At 32.9% G+C, this 23,211-nt stretch overlaps 1 protein-coding gene across 9 annotated transcripts in view; it reads right to left on the minus strand.

The window, feature by feature from the left end:
- Nucleotides 1-3,261: 3,261 nt before the first annotated feature.
- Nucleotides 3,262-23,211, minus strand: part of RNF111 (ring finger protein 111) — a 127,932-nt gene continuing 107,982 nt past the window's right edge. For 4 of the 9 annotated variants that reach the window (XM_081291880.1, XM_081291886.1, XM_081291884.1 and 1 more), the window contains 8 exons: nucleotides 21,340-21,598; nucleotides 15,047-15,395; nucleotides 13,056-13,208; nucleotides 11,549-11,675; nucleotides 7,700-7,792; nucleotides 6,731-6,826; nucleotides 5,397-5,524; nucleotides 3,262-3,637 (listed from right to left, as the gene is read on the minus strand). In XM_081291880.1, coding sequence (XP_081148006.1) covers nucleotides 3,520-3,637; nucleotides 5,397-5,524; nucleotides 6,731-6,826; nucleotides 7,700-7,792; nucleotides 11,549-11,675; nucleotides 13,056-13,208; nucleotides 15,047-15,395; nucleotides 21,340-21,598 — 1,323 coding nt within the window. In that variant the 3' untranslated portion in view covers nucleotides 3,262-3,519. Of the gene's footprint in view, nucleotides 3,638-5,396; nucleotides 5,525-6,730; nucleotides 6,827-7,699; nucleotides 7,793-11,548; nucleotides 11,676-11,738; nucleotides 12,093-13,055; nucleotides 13,209-15,046; nucleotides 15,396-21,339; nucleotides 21,599-23,211 lie in introns of those variants that run through there. The other 5 variants (XM_081291883.1, XM_081291882.1, XM_081291881.1 and 2 more) reach the window with 5 other exon arrangements.

Below are 23,211 nucleotides of genomic sequence, written 5' to 3' on the forward strand. Positions count from 1 at the left end.
GAGGTTAGTGGAGTGAAAAATTAGAAAAGAACAGGAAATTCTAGATGTTAACTTCTCCATTTAAAAAATAATTTTAGGGAAGAGAGAGTAAATGGTTGCATATCCTATGCCAATTCTGATGCACTGGCAGTAGCTACCTAAATTACAGGAATGAACAATATTGATGGGCAACTGCATATCCTCTTACTGTGATTATGAGAGGAAGAGGAAGAAAAAGCACATAGCTGGAAATCTTTCATCCTAATAGAAAAGAAAAACTCCAACCCCTGAGGTAAGGGCCAAGGAGGCTTATTTCTTCTTATTTGGTAATCAGACAGTTATACTCAATACAAGAAAAATGTTAGCACCAAAAATTTGTCTATTGTTCATTACTTTGCAAATGTTACCATCTGTTATCAAAGATGAAAGTATTTGTGTGATGAGGTGAGATAAAGCAAGTATAGGAAGAACTTATATGTATATATACTATGAGCAAACCCCTTCACACTCGTTATCTCATTTAATCCTAAGAGCAATTCTAAAAAGTAGTTCTTATTTCTATTTTGGGGACAAGAAACTTTAGGCTCAGAAAGCTTACATTGTTCAAAGCTGCACAATTCAAAACCCAAATCTGACTAATTCCAAAGTCTATGTTTATTTTGACTATTTATTCCAAAAAAACTCATGTGGCTTATAAATTTGTAAAGAATACAGGAGAGGAAAGATGGTTCTCAGTATGCCCAATGCCAAAATCTAATAACATTTTTCTTACTAAACAATGATTATTTTGAATCTAATTCTTAACTGAAGAAAATGCCTAAAACCTGAGAAAATACTTCAACCTTGAAATATCCAATATTAACATGAAATTTTCAATAAATAAAAATATACTGCATTCCCAGAACTTTTGGAAATTAGAAATTTGATTGTGTTTTCTATAGATTTAAACTTTCCCATTCATGAACATTAATAATGAAATGTCCATGAGAATTTAAATAATTTCAGTGTTAGAAGTACTTACAAATAACATTAATTATAAAAACAAAACTAGTTTTCTCTGTCAGTTGTTATGGTTTGAATGCTAAAGGGCACTGGTAGCTAAGATAAAGTAACCAGAGTAAAAATAAAGTTTCAAATATTAGTTTATCACTTGCAATATTAACAATAATAAAAATAAGGATTTGCTGACAAAAGAATTTTAGTTTTAAAAGAGTTGGACAGCTATCATTGAAATGTTTGTTTTGACAAGATGCAGCAAAATATGGAAGACACCAAAACAAAGTACAAAAGTAAAAAATGTTCATAATCATTTTCTTCCTTATTTATTTCATTACTAATCATGTTTTTCTATAATTAGCAGCAGTAGCTTAATGATCTCCTGTGTTAACAATTCAGGTTTATACCACAATTACTTGCATTAAATAAATTAAGTATATATATGCTTTATCAGGATTTAAAAGATCAGTAACTATTATAAAATGGGTCAACAGGCAGTTGTGCATCTAGATCTCAAGTAATATTTAAAAATAGAGAAATGTATTTCTGGCTTGTCTTGTGTTTTGGGGAATATTGAGAAGATTCCAAGGTATAAAATTCTTCCCATCTTTCTTATATGTCTTCAATCCCTTGGTACAGACCTAGCATTTGCCAGTGGATCACAGGCTACTTGAAGAATGACAGGAATAACGACAGGCAACTTGCTCCTTTCTTCAATAAGACATCAGACCTGCATCACTCTGTCTCTCACTCTTCCCTTTCTATAAATGTATCTTAATCATCAAGTATACTATAAAAGATAACATTTTTATTCCTATTTCCTAACAATAATCTACATCTTCCATCTGCTGAATCATATTGATACTGGCAATTACTACTATGTAACATTTACTAATATAAAAGGGCATAATTGAATACAAACACCAAATTACACAAATATCAATGAGACCACTATTTTTGAATTCAAAGACATATATTGTTTAAAAACTAATTATGAAACACAAAGACAATAGAAATATAAGTTATTTATTAATCAATCCACTTACAAAGCAGGTGGCTTAATGCAAGCTTATTGACATCTTCACATATGATCCATGGGAACATGTCTTCCACATACAGACAGTGATATTACTGACTGGATGCATTTGCAATCTGGGGCATATTAAGCATATTTAAACAAATAAAATTAGGCTATCCTGTATATGAAAAGTATCTCGATAATATGCATCTTGAAGTGGATTAAAATTCCTCCAAAGGAGAAATGTTAGTATGTTAACTTAACTTTATACTCTATATTATGCAGTAAATCTTAACTATAGAAATTAAAAATTTTAAATCAGTGATCGACTCTTGGTAATGTATGAAGTGGGAGTCTATAACCATAGCAACAGTAGGTTGACAGTATAATTTGTGCCTCACAGTATTTGCAGATTTATTGTTTTCAAGTTTAGAGAGAAATAAAACAAGAGACATGTAGATTCAGCTCACTTTATTTACCTTTAAACTAATAAAAATCCCTTAAAAGTGATCCTGGGACCTTTAGAAGTTCTATGAATGCATAGATACCTGCCATTGACTGAAATTCTAAATCTTGACTGAAATGTGTTTACAAAATTAATGTAAGCAGATATCTTAACTATTCGTGCTTAGTAGAAGACTGAACAAAATTCTACATGTCTTTTTCAATTTCCCTAAAATTTTGTTAAATCTGCAATTATGTACAATCCAGCTAATTGAAATTAATATTTAGTGTTCATCAAAGCTGTTTCACAGCAGCAAAAAATCAATCAGGGAAATAAAGTTCTAAACAATGTAGAAAAAGATAAATATAATCAGAACAGCAGTCTAAATGTATGATATCAATATTCAACTCTATCTGCACTGTGCTGGAAGGAAAAGATACACCAATAAAATTTATATTGATCACTCTGGTGATGCGAATACCACCTGCATCTGATTTGAATATGGGTTGTATTCTGTTCCCCAGTATTAAGGATGGTATTTAATTCAGAACTCCATGTTGTAAATATACAGCAGCCATTTTGTCCTAATTAAGGAATGTCTTAATACACAATATTATCATTTTCTAGAGGATCTTTATACATTAAACTAAAGCACATGATTGATTAAATTAAAGGTTAGTAATGGATAAAAAAAAAGTCATAATTTTCAAGGCTTGGTACTACGTAAAAAACAAAAAGACCACAAAATTCTACTTACTAAAGCAGCTAATCTTGCCTGCAAGTTTAGGGTCACAAGCCCATAATATGTGCAAAGAAATGCAATACAAGGAACCATGCAAAAATACAGTAAAATGATACAGGAAAAATGTCAAATCTAGAAAAAAAAATGCTTTTATAAATACATCAAAATCAACTGTATACATAAATTGTAGGTCTAGCATTAGTTGTACCATATAGCAGAGCCAGCACTCTAAGTTCAATGCTTCCAAATCTGCGCAGGTAAGTCATGCCATCTTTGGTTGACTGCAGTACCAGGAAGGATGGGAATGAGAAGGAGGGCAAGAGTTTCTGAAACATGGTGTCAACTTTCACTTGGCAGCTGGGCCTCAATGTCCACTCGGCAAATTGGGCACTTCTTATTGGTAATCAACCATTGGTCAACACATACTTGGTGGAAAAGGTGCATACATGGAAGACGCCTAACGTTGGCAAAAGAGAGAAAGCAAAAATTAATTTAATGATGACTACATGTGAAATTTATTTTTAAACAAATTATAAATGCAATAATTCAGCATTTTGAAATTAGTGGGTCTCAAAAAAAAAAAAAGAAGGCATAACCAGACCTCCTTCTCTTTAGAAAAAACAAACAAACAAACAAACACCCTAAGGAGTTACATGTAAATTAAATTAGTACTCTGTCAATATAATGCATAAGTGACCAAGATAATTAAGTATCGCAGCTAAGGAAACAAATTATATAAGATCATAAAAACCATAAAACAAAAATTACATTGGCAATTATTACAGTTTTGGTTTTTTGTATGAGTGACCAATGTACTATATTATCTCATTTAATGGCCTTTCAAAAACATTAGATCTTATGCTATAAATATACAGTAGCTATTTTGTCCTCATTAAAAATGTCTTAATATAAAATTATTTTCTGCCTAGAGGATCTTTATACCCCTTACTTAAATACATGATTCACTGGAGTCAATAATATTGTTTTTATGGAATAACTTTATATCTACTTAATACTAAACTACTGTTTCATAGGTAGGTTAAAAAAAATGTTCACTTTTGGACATCATATCAAATTATTAATTACAAATTGGGAAAGAAAGCTTCCAGATGACATAGGACAACATTAAATCTAAGTGTAAGAATGGGATAAAGGTTACTAATTCAAATGTCCATTTCTACTTCTATTATCATTCATACCTTCAAATTTCCTTACATTTTGTAAAAATAGTAGGTTAAAAAGAGGTGCTCCATGGCTGGGCAAGGTGGTGTACACCTGTGAACCCAGCAGCTTGGGAGGCTAAAGACAGGAGAAGCGCAAGTTCAAAGCTAGCCTCAGCAACACCAAGGTGCTAAGCAACTCAGTGAGACCCTGTCTCTAAATAAAATACAAAGTAGGGCTGGGGATGTGGCTCAGTGGTTGAGTGCCCCTGAGTTCAATCCTGGTACCAACCAAAAAAAAAAAAAAAAAAAAAAAAAGGCAGGTGCTCCAATTGCTCCTTGAATAGTTACCAATACTATAAGCAATTAACTTTCATATCTATACACCTTCATTGGAAATAGTGTACAAAAAACCTTATTGTGTGATACAGTAGACAATAGTTCATTGTTTTTTTCCTCTCAGTTGAAGAGGTATAATAAACAGACTTTATAAAAACTAGGGCAACAATATGCTATATGATTCGGTTATACATGTTAAAGAACTTGTTTTGTATGACATTATATTACAGGTGGATAAAACAGAACAAGAATAAAACAATTACTTCAGAGATTATACAATGAAAATATGTATAAGTAATACTGGGTTAGCAAAAGTTGAGAAGGGTGTAATCCTTTGAGTTAAGAAGAAATTCTAGGGGGAAAAAATCAATTTTTAAAAGATTATAAAGCAAGCACCATAGAACTAATGTTAGCCCCTCTTTAAACTATAGAGAAAATATTACTAAGTCTCAAAACCTTCTCATTTCTTCAAGATTTTCAGAAGACAATTCTGACCATAAAATTTCTCCAGCCAAACTTTGGTGCATCCCTAACATATATTTCCCACCCCCACTCTTTTGCTGGTAATATAAAGCCTTTAATTTCTTTGATTCACTATAAGAAATCAGTCAGAAGGTAATAACAGAGTATGCCAGGAGTAACCTAAATTTAATTTTCTTTAAAATAAAATCCCTTGTACATTTTGACGTGGATTCTAGATAATTAATATCTAGTTACCTCACATCTTCACCTTCCTCTAAAATAGACAAACAGATAGTACACTTTTCCTCTGTGTCTTCCTCAGTCCCTTCTTCCCCATCTTGTTTGCAGTGCAGTTTCCTCTGTGAGAACCAATCAGTTGTTACCTTATTAGCAGAGATGACATTATTGAACAACTGAGTAAAGTCTGCATTTATTTAAAAACAAAACAAAACAATACCACATATTCACACACAACTTATTTCCCAGGTAAAATTGTCATAAATTAACAGATGCATTATGTGACTATCAATTATTCTTTTAAGACCTTCTACATATAATCAGCATCAAAAGCAAAATCAAATTAACAGAAATTCGTTAAGTCTGAAATCTAATATTTTTAATCCACAATGAGAATGATACACCACATAAAATCTATTTCAATCCTACCATGAGCAGAGGTAAAGAAATTTTCATTTACTAACAAATGTTTCAAATAACATCCATATAAATTAAAGTTAATTATACAATTTAGCTTAGATGGCTAAAATGACTTAAATTGAAGAGTAATACTTCATTGACACTCTTGGAAAACATGAAAAGGGAAAAAATACAGTAATTTTCACAATTTATTATTACTTTATAACATAAAGCATTGTTAGTTGTTTATTGTAAGAAACTTATTTGATATTTCTACTCTGTAATTTACAGCTATAATACTACAAACAAAGATTGGAGGGTAGAGTATAAGAAATACAGATAATTAAATGTCCATCAAAATGAATGACTAATTTAAAAAATTATTATACCATATGATGAAATTTTATGTTAGTAAAAAGAATATGGGTTGGGGCTGAGGTTGGGGCTCAGTGGTAGAACACTTGTCTTGCATGTGTGAGGCCCTGAGTTCGATCCTCAGCACCACATAAAAATATAAATAAATAAAATAAAGGTACTGTGTCCATCTATAACTAAAAAAATTAAAAAAAAAAAGAAGAATATGGGTGGATCTGTGAGCACTAACATTCAATGAATGGCAACATGCAAACCGTGCCTATCATTCCTCTTGCGTTCTTTTTAAAAATGGAGGAAAAATACATACATATGTATATTACTATGAAATGCACAAAAATATCTAGGAGAATATCTATGAAATCTTATGATTTCATTTGGGGGAAGAAAGACTAAGGTACACAAGGTAAGAAACTGCAGAGTGTATGTTTTCAGTTTACATTTTTTTTAACCATATACATGTAATCGTTTTAATAATTAATAATGTAGCTTTTTGACTCTACAAATTCAAAGAAGGTCTATAATACTAAATTTTATGTGATTCAATAACATTCTAGAAGTCTCACAGAATAAATCCTTACCTTTTTGTATTTATGTGGATATGTACACCTTTCAATTGTCCCCTGGGATGCTCCACGATTGACATTTCCTAATCTTTCTTCCAAATGAATCAGTTCCTAAAAATGAAGAAAACTAGTATTAAAAGCCAGGATGATTATTCTTTGAATAATATGTATTATCAATCTTACAAAAGTAATAAACTTCCATATTTATAAATCTATAATACAAATATGATTAAAAATGACAAGACAAATAATTTATATATAAAATAGCTTTATATGTATCTTTTCTCATTCAACTGATATATATATATATATATATATATATATTATACACACACACACACACACACACCTCATATGTATATATATTATATCCTTGTATATAAGGATATATATTAGGACACCAATATTACTAGCTGGTACTATAAATCTATGTATGTATACATGTAGAAAATGAAATCACGCTATTAAATTAAGAAAACATAAATTGGTAATTCTAAATCATACCACTTTCAACCTTCCAAACTGAAACACCACAAACTTTAAACAATATTTAAATGATTTGTTCTTCCTGAAAGTTCAAATGAGAAGAAATTTAGCTACAAAGTAAATTACTTAGGTTTCTTTTTCTCAGCAACGTTTTTCTACAAATTAAGCTCATTCAAAAGCATTAAGCACTTCCATTTAATAGTACAGCTCTTTATTCTGATATTTATTATGAATTTAATGGATTTTTTAAAAGTCTTTCATATTAACTATTTTCATCAACTCTTTTTCTAAATACTTGGGAAACTTCTGAAACTAAGATTAACTTTGCTTATATATATTTCTGCAACCCCAGAAGTAATATCAAAAAAATCAGACATTGTACTGCTCACTCCTGACCACTGCAGCAGTCCTATACAACTGCGATTATTAATTGTGTATATATGCTTTCTCTGCACTGAAGGTACTATATAAAATATCTTCATCTATTTTACTGCATACCTCAAAATTTCCCCTGAAAGGACCTCTGAATGAAGTTCCATCCAATCCTGATGAAATGTAACGGATATGAGGATAGCCTGCCATGTCAGGAACCTATTTTAAAAAGGGATAGGCTAAATCAATTAAGAATAGACTCGTGTTTCACTGTTAATACTGAATAATTCAAGACAAGTTCTGCATTTAACTCATAAAATTCAGCTTTAATAAGTACACATAACACCAGCTAAGCATTCTGTAATCAGGTTAGGATCCTCTAAAAATACAATCTCATAAAATAACTTATAGTCAGAAGAAATATAAGAAACATAGCTGTTTCAAGAGATTAACAAGTTTCTTCTACTTGATTACACTAAAAATTCTATATTAGAGCTGGGTGTGCTGGTTCAAGCCCACCTTCCCAGCTACTCAGAAGGCTGAGGCAGGGGGATTGCTTGATCCCAGAAGTTCAAGCCAGCCAGGGTAACACAGCAAGACACTGTCTCAAAATAAAGAAAAAAAAAAGAACTCTGTAGAAAATATTCAAACTTAAGCTTAATGCTCTTGGTAGCATAAACTGGAATAAAATTTTCATAAGATCTTCCAACTTCAGAAAGCTTTGTTAAACAGTATTAAAAATACATAGAAATACTGGACATGACTGACACGACCGTAACCCCCAGACACTCAGGAGGCCGAGGTAGGAGTATCGCAATTTCAAGGCCAGCCTTAGCAACTTACCAACTAGGCCCTAAGCAACTTAGCAAGAGCCTGTCTCAAAGTAAAAAATAAAAAAGGTGGGGATGTAGCTCAATGGTTAAGTACCCCCCTAGGTTCAATCCCCGCATGCTCCCTCCCCCAAATGTATAATAGATATACAGAATATTCCCACAAAATTTAACTCAAAGATAAATTTTATTTCCCTCACTTCCTCTAAGTTCCTGACCAAAGGAATCATATCCCCTTCTCTCCACCTTTTTGTCTTGATTCTGTCCACGAAAGTATTAATTTTTTGTTAGAATCATTTGTAGATTTCATTATTTGTGAATTGGCCTACAATCTAAAAACTTACTTATGACCCCAAATCAACACTTAAGCTTCAGAGTCATTTGTAGACATGCTCTACCTTCCTGTTGCAGTTCAATTACAAACAAGTATCTTTCTTGTAGTATATTTAGTATCATGCTTTTCATATTTTTGTTCTTTTTGTTCATGATTTCATTGTTTAATGGCACCCAAGCATAGTGTTCCAGTGCTATCTATAGTGTTCCAAAACAAGGAACCTGTGATATGACTTATGGAGAAAATATGTATTAAGTAAGTTTTGCTCAGACATTATTAGTTTTAGTGTTATTGGCTAAGCAATTCAATGTTAATGAACCGACAATATTAAATAAATTGTCTTTAAACAAAAACACACATAAAACAAGGTTATACACAGATCAGCTGTCAACTGATCAGGCATGATGGCACATGCCTATAATCCCTGTCACTAAGAAGATCACGAATATGAGGTCAGTCTCAGCAACTTCGAAGATCCTGTCTCAAAATAAAAATAAAGAGCTAGAGATGTAACTCAGTAGTCAAGTACCCCCAGTTTCAATCTCTAGTACCAAAAAAAAAAAAAAAAAAGGCTAACTATATTAGGAAAGGGAGATTATGGGATACACCACTACACTTCCATCTTCATAAACAGACCTCCAACATGGCTTCCATTCTCCCCAACCTGGATTATGCTTAATTAACTATTCCTCACTTCTCTCTTTGAAAGAACAAGCACCCTCTCTAATGAATTTGTTTCTCCAAACTTAAATTTTCTCCTTAATACTGGAATTATTATCGATCCTATTTCTCATTTTCCCTTCACAGGCAAGATATAAATCAAGTAGTCAATATTCACGGTCTTCAAATTTCCACCATTCTTAACAGTAATATATGAAATGCCCCAAGAGTTGGGAGTGTGTCTCGGTGGTAGAGCACTTGCCTAGCATGCAAGAGGCCCTGGGTTCAATCCCATATAGTAAGGAAGAAGAAAAGAAAGAAATGGGGGAAAAATGCCTCATCTCCATTTCTGACCATTATTTAAACCACTCTGACAAAAGCCACCAATAAATGCATTCAAGACTTTCCAAACATCTTTTAATAATGAGAAACTAATGGTATATCTCATTATATATAAGACACTATATGCCATAATATATGGTCAATATTAATTTCTGACATTATTCTAACTTTTTCAACATTTTGAGCCAATTCTCAGTATCATTGTAGTATAATATTTTCATTTAAATATCCATATTGTATTCGATTCCACTCTCTTGTCATTTACTATACCTTTTCCCTCAAAATCTAATCCTCTTCCTTATATTCATTACCACTAGATTTGCCAGATCACAAACATGTCCTTAACCCAGATACTTGTAGAAGTCCAGACCATAAACTTAATTTTCCATTGGACATTCAGCCTTAACAGTTATCTCAGATTCAATATGTCCAAGACCTATTTCACTGAACTACTACTCCAAATCATCTACTCTTTTCCAATACAGTGCACATTACTATATACCTTTTTACTCAAGCTAGAAATCTGGTAATCACGGGTTGGGGATGTGGTTCAAGTGGTAGCATGCTCACCTAGCATGTATGAGGCACTGGGTTTGATTCTCAAAACCACATAGAAACAAAATAAAGATATTGTGTTCACCTAAAACTAAAAATAAATAAATAAATATTTTTTAAAAAAGAAATTTGGTAATCAGCCTAAGTATCATTCAAATGTGGCCTATCATTTTTATGATAACTGCCATTGCTTTTGTTCAGGCATTTATCAACATTTACCTCTTCTACAAAAAGCCCACATTAGTTTCCTTCTCCCTGCCTGTAAAATCTATTTTTCATTTAACTCATGAGGTGTGGTTTTTCTAACTACCATCTAATTAAATCACTCTAAAGCATAAACATTAACAAGACTCTCCCCCTTCAACAGTTCCTAAGTTCCAGTTTCTCTTTATTCTTTTCTTTTCTAGCACTGGGGATGCAACCAAGGCCTCAGCCCCGCAGCCTACAGTTTAATTTTTTAGGGTTTCTAATCCTCACCCCTGAGATCCAAAAAAACACCAACTTACTTGGAGTTCCTAGGGCTTATACTGTTTGATAACTCTTTACATGATACAACCTCTTCAACAGTACCATGCCAAAGTCCATAGCCTGGTTAGCAGTCTCATGTACAATAAGCTTCTCTGAAACCTCTGCAGAATCTATTTCTTCACCAAGATAAAATCACTCCCTTTTCTGTACCACATCTATAACTGGTATGTATTACAAAGAGCAAACTCAATAAATATTTACTAAACTTTTTTTAGCACACAACTTATCAACAAAACCTAAATCAGAAGTAGAGAGAAGTACTGTTCTTCCAGAGATTAAAGAAGGAAAAAAAAAAAAAAAGTGTAAATGCAGCAGAACAGAGTCATTACCACTCATGGCAGGTTAACTAAAGCACACATCCTAGTGACAGTAGATCATGATTTTACTGATAGATAAAAGCAAACCCACTTTTTAGAATTTTTTATTTTTTTTATTTTTTGTGGTGCTGGGGATTGAACCCAGGGCCTTGTGCATGCAAGGGAAGCACTCTACCAATTGAACTACATTTCCAGCCCCAAAACCACTTTTTATATTTAATTTGTATATTAAGAGTACAATGCACATTATAAACACAAATTTCAGCATATCTAATAACTTTTTATAGCACAATTTCATCTAGAATCATTCTCAAATTCTACTAAAACATAAATAACAATATATTAAAAAATTTTAAAAAATATTTAGTTTAGAAGAACATGTCAGAATTTTGAAAAATTTCCATTTTACCATTAAAGGAAGAGCTCCTAATTGTAAGTGATGAAGTCGAGGAGGTGCATGGTAATGGGCCAAATGAGGATGCAATGCACCAGGTGTATAAGTAGCTGCAGTCACTCCAGCTTCAATTCCCAATTCCCTGATAAAGGACACAAACAGTTAGTCTTTTTCTAATCAACAGAAATGAGTGGATACATTTACATTTTAAAAATAATCTAAAGTTTCTTAACTAATAAAGGCCAGAAAAAAGATAATTTAGCCCCAAAGATATTACCAATAATTTCAAATTCGTTATAGAAATGAAAGTTCAAAAACTCAATTTTGTGACCACCACGAGAAGCAAAGCATCTGTACTTGGTTTGACATCTTACAAAGTAAGATGGCTCCTGGGGTCCCTTCCAATCCAAAAACCTGATTCTGTTGAAGGAGCATACAAAACAGTTTACTTTTTTGGTTTATCTGAATGCTACAGATGCTCCTGGGGCTTTTGTTTGTTGGATTATCATCTCTGGGTTGTTGGCATCAAAGATAATTAGAATAGCAAACTCTTCTATACCTTATAAAACAAGAGTAAACAAATTTTAGAAAGAGTAAAAATTAACATATTCTAAATCTTCATTATTTAGTCTAATTTATGTTCTGCTTCTAAAAGTTTTTGTTATTAATCATGATCTCAATGACTGCCTATACTAAATGGATTCAGAAGAAAAATTTAATGCAAATCTACTTCCATTTCTTTAGGAAAGACCTTAAGCCTAGGGAAATGCAGGTTGGATTCTCCCTTGGCAGAAGCTGGGGATATTACAGCAAATCTGAGTACAAAGGTAAGGAATAAAGAAATTGGGGAAAGTAGGATGTAATTATGTAGTTAACCTTGGTGACAGGCACTCATGAAAAAACAAAGAAAGCTCTACTCCTTTCATTTACATGTGAGATCCAAAATAGTCAAACTATACAAAGAGAAAGCCAGAGGCTTTGGATGGAGAGAGGAAGGTAGATGGAGAAAATGAGTTTGTACCTTGGTCAATAGGTACAAACTCAGGACTAAATGCTGGCATTCTACTGCATAGCATGGCAACTACAGTTAAAAATAACACACTGTATATTTCAAAATTGTTAAAAGAGAGGGTCTGAAATGTTCTCACCACAAAAAATGGCATTTGAGGTAATGGATGGGCTAATTAATTAGCCTGATCTGATCATTCTGCAATGCATAGGTTATTAAAATATTACACAGTCCATAAACACACACAATTATTTTGTCTATTAAGAATTAAATAAAACATTAAGCAAACAAAAAAACTTTACTCCTGCTTGTGGTAGTTCCTTGCCCCAGACCTCAAGCTCTTATTCTTTCCTCTTTAGGACTCCACTCACATAGGGGCAGTGCCTCACAACTAAACTTAAATCCTGTTTTCCCACACTACCCTTCTAACATGGCATTCCTCTACAAAACATCTTTTCCCATAGCTTTACCACAAGCTGCCAGGCATATCTTTGAAATAAACAAGATACTAACCAGGCAGATCTCTCTGGAGCCTGACGAGGATGTGAGGACATAGTTTGAGGCACATGAATATGATGCCCATGACCATAATTTGGGTGCATCCTGTGTGGATGGGGTGGGGGGCGTTCATGTGCCCGCCTGGAAACACAGAACACAAAAAGACCACTGGAAATAATTGAATAATTGGTTACTTCTTAATATAGAAAAAAATTCTACTATTCATATTTGAACATTTACAGATCAGTCATAAAATTTATAGCAATAAATTATAAACATGATATAAAATTATTTAATAATAAGTCAAGAAACCATAATCACCTCCACAAATTCTACCTACTCATTTATTCCCATACCTCCAATTCAAATATTCCAGGAAAAGGGCAATTTTATTATCTTGTAAACCTATTTTACAGCATGTATTTTAACTAGGAGAACAATAGGAATTGAATGGAAACAAAATTTTTAAAAATTATCCCAGCAAATGTTGCATGCACAAACTATTTTATAATAAGCATAAAGCAAGAAAAAAGAAACTTTTATCTTGCTTCACTTACATTATAAAACATTCAACCACTTTAATGGATAAAATCTTAAGAGAGAAGTTATTAACCTCATGTATTTTTTTTTCTAAAACACATTGTGTTTAAGAAACATTTTCTAAAACACATCTTCTAAAACACATTGAAATTTAGATCACTATGTTCTGCATCTCAGTTACTGTATTTTCACTTCCTATCAAATTGACAAATACAAATGAACATAAACTCTTAAACAAAGGAGACTCATTTAAAAAAAAAGAGTTCATTCTCAGGATTCATCTTCATAGTGTATTTCAAAAACGATCTCTAACATACTTGCAAATTTTCAATGTTTACTCTTAATGCATTCAAATAATTCTCTAGGTCCTGGAGGATATAACTGTTAAGTGAGCAATTTTCTACATCAAGGGTTATATTACAATAACAGCAATACTGTTATTGTAATATAAATTCTGGATAGCATCTTGAATTATTGAACCAAAGGAAGAATTCACATGAATGCTAACCCACTGGTTAGATTAAGAGCTTTATAAATATTTTTTATATAAAGGAACAAATGGTACTTTTTTTTTTTTGGTTCTACAGGCCATATGGTCTCAACTAGGCCTTCATTGTGTGAAGGCTGCCATAGACAATATATAAATGAACAAATGTAGCTATTTTTCAATAAAATCTTATTTATGAAAACAGGCAGGGAGAAGTAAATCAATAGAGTTTGCTGTCCTGAAATTAGAAACTCAGATTCAGAATTCTCAAAAGAAAAGCAGTTCATTGTAGTCTTTTCATTAATTCTCAAAGTCTTAACTTTTATATAAAAGATTTATAAATATAATTTCTATAAGAAATTTATAGATTTATAAAGAAGACTTTAAATATAGATTTTTAAAATTTTTATTTTTTTTCTTCTCCTCCACATATAATAAATCAAATTAAATTTTTGATACCTTTAGATCTTGTTCCTATGGATCAATTTTAACATCAGCCTTTACCATGATATATTATAGAAACAGACAAATTAGAGATTGGCCTGCTTAAAGAATGAAGAGTCATACACTGAAAGTGGTCTGATTTCATTCAGTAAGACTGATATATAAAGTCATTTTGTCAATAAATAAAATTCAGGATAAAGCAGAGAAAGATTACTATTGGTAAAAAAATTAATTCCTGGGCTGGTGATGCAGCTCAGTGATATTGCACTTTGCAAGGTCCTGGGTTCAACCTCCAGAAACTAAAAAAAAAAGACCAAAAAGAATTAATTTCCTAATGAAATGAGGATTTAACATAATTATATCATTTCTAAAGATTTCATAGTTTAGGCAGGAATGTAACTCAGTGATAGAGTTACTTGCCTAACAGATGCAAGACCCTGGTTTTGATTCTCAGCTCCATGGGGGAAATTTTTCATAGTTTTAAAGACCAATGGAGGAAAAGCAAACATGATTTTTTTAAAAACATAGAACATACGTTGGATGCTGCATCATTCTCCTCCTTTGAACTTCCATCCTCTGCATCACTTCATGAGGATGCAGTCTCTGTGCTGGAGGTGCTGTGGCTGGAATATGGTGTGAAATTGGTTGGTGTGTAGGAGGAAGATGCTGAGGGATCGGCGCAGCTGTACTGGCTAAATGAGTTGGGGGTGGGGGTGCCACAGGATGAGATGTTGCATGAGAAGATATTTGAGAATGGAAAGCATGTACAGGATGAGGAATAACATAATCCACTTGAGGTGGAGGCTGCGTCTGAGGAGGAGGGTTTCCATGAGAATGAGGGCAAGCAGAAGCTTGATGGTGAAGTGGTCTTGTCAAAGAAGCATCTGCAAGAAAAACATTCAGGTATGTTACAATGGCACTATGCAGAAGAACTTGCATTGCTATTTTATGAACACATTAACACATAGCTAATTTTTCTGAATATTTTTATCAGAGGCCAAGTCTATTATTCATGCAACAGACTTTTATCTTCTTCATGAATACTTTATCGGTCACTTAAGTCTATTCACAAAATAGACTATTTTCATCTTTGAATAATCTTGGATATCTTCTCATGTCAATACATACATAGGGTTTTTCTTTCTTTTCTAGTAGTACTGGGGATGAAACCCAATGCCCCGTACATGCTGAGCAAGTTGCTCTACCACTGAGCTACCTCCCCAGGCCTTTTACTTGGGTAGTATCCCCATAAATTTGTGAGGCTCTCTTCAAACTTTCACTCTTCCTGCCTAAGCCTCCTGAGCAATTATGATTATAGGCATGCACCACTATGCTTGGCCATATAATTTTACTTTCATTCACAGCTCTGATACACTAATCACAGGAATATATCAAAACTTTCTGAAGAAATCCCATTGATGAAAACTGGAAGGACCAGAATACTGCAGTAGGCCTCTATGTGTGTTCATTCATCTTGTGCTCACTCTTTCATATACAGGCACATATACATACAAATGCGCTCACACACCATTTTTATAGCATAAAATACTGTAAGCAGTGATGGGTCTGAGAAAATATCAAATTCAGATGCCTGCTGACAAAATATTAGTCCTTAAGGTTACACAATTAATATATTCATCAACCACAGGAATGTATTACTATCTCTGCACTATCATTAAATTTTTAAATAAATATGAATCTGACAAAAATCTTTTATGGACCACTTACATTTCTTCTTCTCAGCTTTATCTATACATATATTCTTAGTCTTTGGTGTTATTCACCCTTTCTTAGTCCATTTATCAGTATTCTCTGTATGTATGAAAGCTTTGTCAGAAAGAGTGTAAACATTTTTTACAAACTACCTTTTACTTTTTTTTGCCACACACAAATTTTTTGGTTTTCCATAGTCAAATTGTGGGATTGGGAAATAGCTTAGTGATAGATATGCACTCGCCTAACATGTACAAGTCCTGGGTTTGATTACCAGAACCGAGAGAGAGAGAGAGAGAGAGAGAGAGAGAGAGAGAGAGAGAGAGGAAGAAGAAGAAGAAGAGGAGGAGGAGGAGGAGGAGGAGGAGGAGGAGGAGGAAAGGGAGAGACAGACAGACACACAGAGAGAGAGAGAGGGAGGGAGGGAGGCAGGCAGGTAGGCAGAGGGAGGGAGGGAAGGAGGAAACCATAAAATCCACAAATAAAAAAAAATTTAACAACTGTTATTTTATAAAAATACATGAGTTATTGGTTATAGGGTGATGCAGAGAAGAACCCAAAAACTCTTGGGTATATCTATAAAAAGAATTCTTTAATTGCTACTCCGATATTTCCCTGTCCCATGCCACTCCATGTCATTTTTCCTGAGCTCTATATTAAGATGGAGGAGGCATATTTGCCAGGAAACTGCTATTGAAGTTACATCTTAAATACAATGGTTCCTAAGGATGTTGGGGAAAAGCTAAATTCATGCATTGTGGCTGGGACTACAAATTAATACAACCACTTTAGAAAGTAGTATGTACCCACACCATATGACCCAGCTATCCCACTCCTCATTATTTCTCCAAAAGAATTAAAATCAGCATATGATAGGGATACATGCATACCAATGTTTAAAGCAGTACAATTCCCAACAACCAATTTATGGAACCAGCCTAGGAATCCTTCAATAAATGAACAGATTAAGAAAATGTGATATATATACACAATGGAGTTTTACTTGGCCATAAGAATGAAATGTCACTTGCTGGTAAATAAATGGAACTAAAGAACATCATGCTGAGTGACATAAGCCAGACTCAGAAAGTTAAGAGCAGAATGTTCTTTCTCTTTCATATGGAGAAGCTAGAGAGAAATAAGGAATTTTAAAAATGGGGGTAGGGAGGCACAAGAAGGTTTCATGAAAAATAGAAGGAAGTACAGTGGAGTACATAAAGGAAACTGATAGGGGAGGAGAGGAATAGGAAAGGGGAGAAACATATGAATGAAACTGACCAAACTATGTGATGTGCATATATAAATATATCACAATAATTCCACTTTTATGTATAACTATATTGTACTGATTAAAAACTTTTTTTAAAAAATAGATAGTTCCTCTCATTTCTTCATTCCAAATCTTTATATTTTCAGAGATTATTAAAAGATTTCTGAGAAATAGTCATCTCTTTTAAGAGTTCTCCAACTATGTGACATGATAAAAAAAAATGTTTGTTGGATCTCACTGGGAAACATTCTTGATAGTCTGATACAGAGGGATGGCAATTTTCTAATTTTATACAAAAGGGTTTTCTTAAATTTTTAATGCTTCTATTTCACTCAGCAGAGGCAAAAGTTAGGTAACCATAACTCAACCATATTTTCTTTTTTTTTTTTTTTAAAGAGAGAGAGAGAGAGAGAGAGAGAGAGAGAGAGAGAGAGAGAGAGAGAGAGAATTTTTAATATTTATTTTTTAGTTCTCGGCGGACACAACATCTTTGTTGGTATGTGGTGCTGAGGATCGAACCCGGGCCGCACGCATGCCAGGCAAGCGCGCTACCGCTTGAGCCACATCCCCAGCCCTCAACCATATTTTCAAAGGAAGCCTTGTTAGCATGCATTATAAAAGAAAACTTTCATTAATTTGAATCCAACTTGTAAGGCTAATTTTTAAACCAATTTTCTAAAAATTATGTTTTCAAATCAATGCTTTTCTCTTCAGGAAGGCACAATGCTCAATAACTATGATCATAAAAACAGAAGTCATGGTTTTATTAAATTCACAGCATTTTTTCCAACTTAACTTCAAATGAACTTTTCTATCTCTATAATCATAATAAACAAGACACAATATTCATAAATATTGCACAAACTTAAAGTTTTGATTCAGATTGAATAGATTTATTTAACTCCAGTCAACATTTTAATTCACTTTTCATTTAAACAAAACAGACTGCTAACCAGTAGAGAATTGACATATTCTGTATTCTCACTGACCACTTTTCTTCCCTTTCAATTTTGTGAAGGCTCTTGCTAGTTTTTTAAAAACTGGATAAGGGCTGGGGATGTGGCTCAAGCGGTAGCGCGCTCGCCTGGCATGCGTGTGGCCCGGGTTCGATCCTCAGCACCACATACAAACAAAGATGTTGTGTCCGTCGAAAACTAAAAAATAAATATTAAAAAATTCTCTCTGTCTCTCTCTCTTTAATAAATAAAAATAAAAATAATAAAAATAAAAACTGAATAAAATACACAATTGTCAATTACACATAAAATTTTTTTAAATGGTCTTGATATTGTTCATAAAAGTTCATCATGTCACTTGCAGAAGCATTATTATGATCTGTTCCAACATTACAGTCACTAAATTCTTACAACCTTACAGCACACACTAGTCACTTAATGATGAATAATAAGTAGTCTTATTAATATATCTTCTCAGTTCACCTTAATAAGATTCAAAACTTTAAAAGATACCATTTCAAGGACAGTAGCTTTATCACTTCATCAAGATTATATATTTTTCAAAAGCAAGAAAACATTTTCTTATGACACTAGTACTACTGGTATGAATGTAAATGTACTTCTGAAATAGAGAACTTTTCACTTGGGTCAAAGCTTCACAAGTCATAGCCAGTTAGAATGATTCCTGTTTTATCAATGTGAAGAAACAGAGGAACTGCAAGGTCAGCTCAGATTTATTTAATTTTAAAGCTAGTTCTCTAAAACCTCACTGTCTACCCCAGTTTAATTTAAATGAACTATATGTTGTTTCACACAAGAATTAAAGTATATTGGAAAGGTTTAGGAAAGGAAATATGGGGAGAGGAATATATGTGTATATGTAAAAATAAACTTAGGAAAAGAACTCTAGAGGGTTATCAGTCAATTGTCCCTAACAAAAGGGAATACAATTCAAATTTCTACCTTCACCCTCATTCACAGATTCCCAATGAGGACTATAAACTGGTATAACCCCTTGAAGAGAAATTTAACAGTACTTATTTGAAAGTGTATTTCTTTGACACATCAATCTCATTCCTAGAAGTTAATCCTATAGAGGAACAACTACAAACAATTTAAATATCCATTAACAGAGGGCTGATTTAATACATGGTAAAATATTATGAGGACATTAAAAAAAAAACAATAAGGGAAAGGGGATGAAAAAAGAACGAATACCAGTGAGCTCAATTATTATTTTGGGGGTGGGGGTACAGGGGATTGAACTCAGGAGCACTTAACACTGAGTCACATCCCCAGCCATTTTTATTTTTTTACTTTTGAGACTAGGTCTCACTAAGTTGCTTAGGGCCTAGTTGCTAAACTGCTGAGGCTGGCCTCGAATTTGTGATCCTCCTATCTCAGCCTCCCAAGTTGCTGGAATTATAAACATGTGCCACCCATGCTCAGCTAAGCCTGACTTTTAGGTGCTAATATGGGATATATCCAAGACATACTGTTAAATTTAAAAATAAAAAAAGCAGAATAATATGTATGCTTGATATGGTTCTGTGAGGTTTTTGTTAGAAGAGACATGTATATTCATATTTACAAAGAAAAATTTCTGGAATTTTTGTAAGCTATAAAGGTTGCTACCTCTAAAAAACAAAAATTCGTGAGGTAGGGAGAAAGGTCATTTGTCATTTTACAACATTCTGCAATATTTGAACTTTTTAGGATGTATACAAGTTACTTTAAAAGTTAAAAAAAAAAGCTTAAGTCTGAAGTATTTATTTTTTATGGAGACATTTAAAAAGGAATGTATTTATATATTGCTTCAGTGTTATCATTTTTTAGAGGGAGAAAAAGGAAATCACACATATAACATTCTTAATAAAAGAGGATCCATCCAATTAAAGATGAATAATTATAACAAAACAGCACCTGTATTATCACACCAGTGTTCATACACAGAATTTGCCCATTGGTCAATGCTTTGCACTGTTTCTAAACCTATTTTCCAACTTACACTTTATATTTTAAGAAGAGGTAAATAAATATATCAACAGTTTCACTGTATAAATTTTGGGCTGATTCCAGCTGTGTCTACAGATCTTTAAAATTATTGGAGTGGAAGAAGAAATTCAAAAATATACATAATTGAAAAATTATCACTGGCAATATAATTAGAACAAAAGACAAATTTTCTTATCTACTTCTTGGTTCATTTATCAAAGTATTTATTAAGCTTACATTTGACTATTTAGCTTATGATATAACAAAATATTAAATAGCCTAAGGTTATTTATAATTCCTTAAGATATCTAATAGACTTCAATTTCTATAGAAAAGCTGTGCCCAGTTCTGTTTTAATTGCCTACACCAAACAACCCTTTCTCAGGGGCAGGGGCTGGGACTGTAGCTCAGTGGCCGAGTGCTTGCCTAGTATGTGTGAGGCACTGGGTTCGAACAGAAAAATAAACAAATAAAATAAAGGCATATTGTCCATCTACAACTACAATTTTTTTTTTTCCCAAAAAACCCTTTCCCAAATGGCAAAGCACTCTGTCAAGGAATTCTCTCATATGCCTTAGTTAACCATTGAGAATTTTTTTTTGTACTTTATAGTGCCTAGAAATACTACCTAACTTTCACATTTCTTCAGTTGCTCCTATAGAATAAATCTAAATTCATTAAAACTTCCTTTATAAGAAATCTAAGGTTGTCATTCAATGTCCCTTCAGTTTCAGAATTATTAAAATGGGAAAAATAACACCCCACTCTTAAGTCAAATAAATATTTAAAATTATAAATTAGGATTTATGAAAGATGAAAGATTATTTCACAGAGGAATGTACAATGCTTCCTTTATATGCCTCTAGGTTCTTTGCCCACTAAATTTATACTTACAAGGAGGTGGCATATAATGTCGACATGATGAGAGAGAGGGTTGTGGAGGGGGCTGGGGCTGGGGTTGTGCAACCATGCTTGATCCATAACCATCTATTGATAATGGCTGACTTGGGGCAGCAGCAGCAGCCTGATGGCCAAAGATTGCAGCTCGGGAAGAAGAAACAGGGCAGCAGGGGTCAAATGCAGATGCTCCGTGAAAACCACCACTTCCATGACTTCTGATACCACTGTTGCTCAGGTCTACTGGCAATGCCTGCTATATAAAGAGGAACTACATTTTATCTTTCTAAAGTTTTGTCAAAACATTATTTCATGTTATAATTTAAAAGTACTCCTAAAACAACCTAGAAAAATAAAATCTTTGAATTTATTTGAAAATGGTGATTCTAAGTGTAAGGACCTACTGAACACCAAGAAAAATACAGCACAACTCGGACTGTGCAAATAGTGAGTTTATACCCAAAATCTAAAATCAAGTTTTAAAAATCAAGCATGAAATTACCACAAGATGAACAAAAGTTTAGTATATTATTTTAAGATCTATTTCTCTTACATTATCCACATCTTAGAAAAAGAGAAACTTTAAAAATCTTATTTATATATTCTCCTTTACCTTCACATTCTGACCAGTAATTTAGAAAACATATCCTTTCATTAAAAACATTAAGGTACTAGATTAAAAACTCACATGTCCCAAGTTTATAAACTGTCTGATAGCAAGCTTATTCAACTGAAACTATTAATAGTACAAACAAATCTACATTATCCCAAAGAAACAAAGGGCATAAGATTATCCAGGCTAAATCATGAATTAGCTTTGCCTCACTTGACAAACAATTATAAATTAGCTAGGTGTGATGGTGCACACCTGTAATCCCAGCTACTTGGGAGGCTGAGGCAGGAGGATCACAGGTTCAAAACCAGCCTGGGCAATTTAGCACTCCTCTCAAAATAAAAAGGGCTGGGGATGTAGCTCAGTGGTAGAGTACCCTTGGGTTTCATCCCCAATACCACAAAAAATAACAATTAATTAATTAATTAAATTAAAATTAAATCAATGCTTCTTTTTATCAGGCGTATAATTTTGTGGGAAAGTCCTGATTACTAAATTGGAAAATTAAACTAGAGTACAGAACCCATCTTCATTAATCACTATAAGTTTTTTCCCCAAAAAGTACTTGGAAATACACAAATAATTCTAGTCTATAACAATCTAAGTTATACTTCAAAATAGAAAGTAGAAGAATCTATAGATTCCCAACAAGTACAAATGAATGTTTCAGGAAATGGAAATGCTTATTATCTTGATTTGATCATTTCACACTGAATACATTTATCAAAATTATTGTAGTACATGCCATAAATATGTACAAATATGTATGCATTAAAATTTTTAATCCTAATTATTACACTTTTAACCTTTAATCTAAAGAAGATTATAAAAAAAAACAATTGTTTCTTTGTATTTTTAAATATATGCCTACTCTTAGGTTTAGTATTGCTGTGGTTTTCAAAATGTGATCAAAAGATTCAGGACCGGATTTGTGGCTCAGTGGTAGAGTGCATGTGTGAGGCACTGGGTTCCATTCTCAGCACTACATAAAAATAAATAAATAAAATAAAGGTATTGTGTCCATCTAGAACTAAAAACAATATTAAAATAAATAAATAAAGATTCAATGTTACATATGAATTATATATGAACTGTTCAATACTGGAAGCTGAGGTACTAGAGATAAAAGCTAGGGTAATGATCTGTCAGAGGCCGAGGTCACCCAACAGTCCTCAGAGGAATGATAAAGGTCTTTTCACTTTAAAAGGGCTCCAGAATCACGGACAACAAAAACAAAAATGCTAAAAAGGAAGGGG

This window comes from Spermophilus citellus (assembly GCF_964194105.1).
Source record: "Spermophilus citellus genome assembly, chromosome: 4".
Classification (NCBI taxonomy): domain Eukaryota; kingdom Metazoa; phylum Chordata; class Mammalia; order Rodentia; family Sciuridae; genus Spermophilus; species Spermophilus citellus.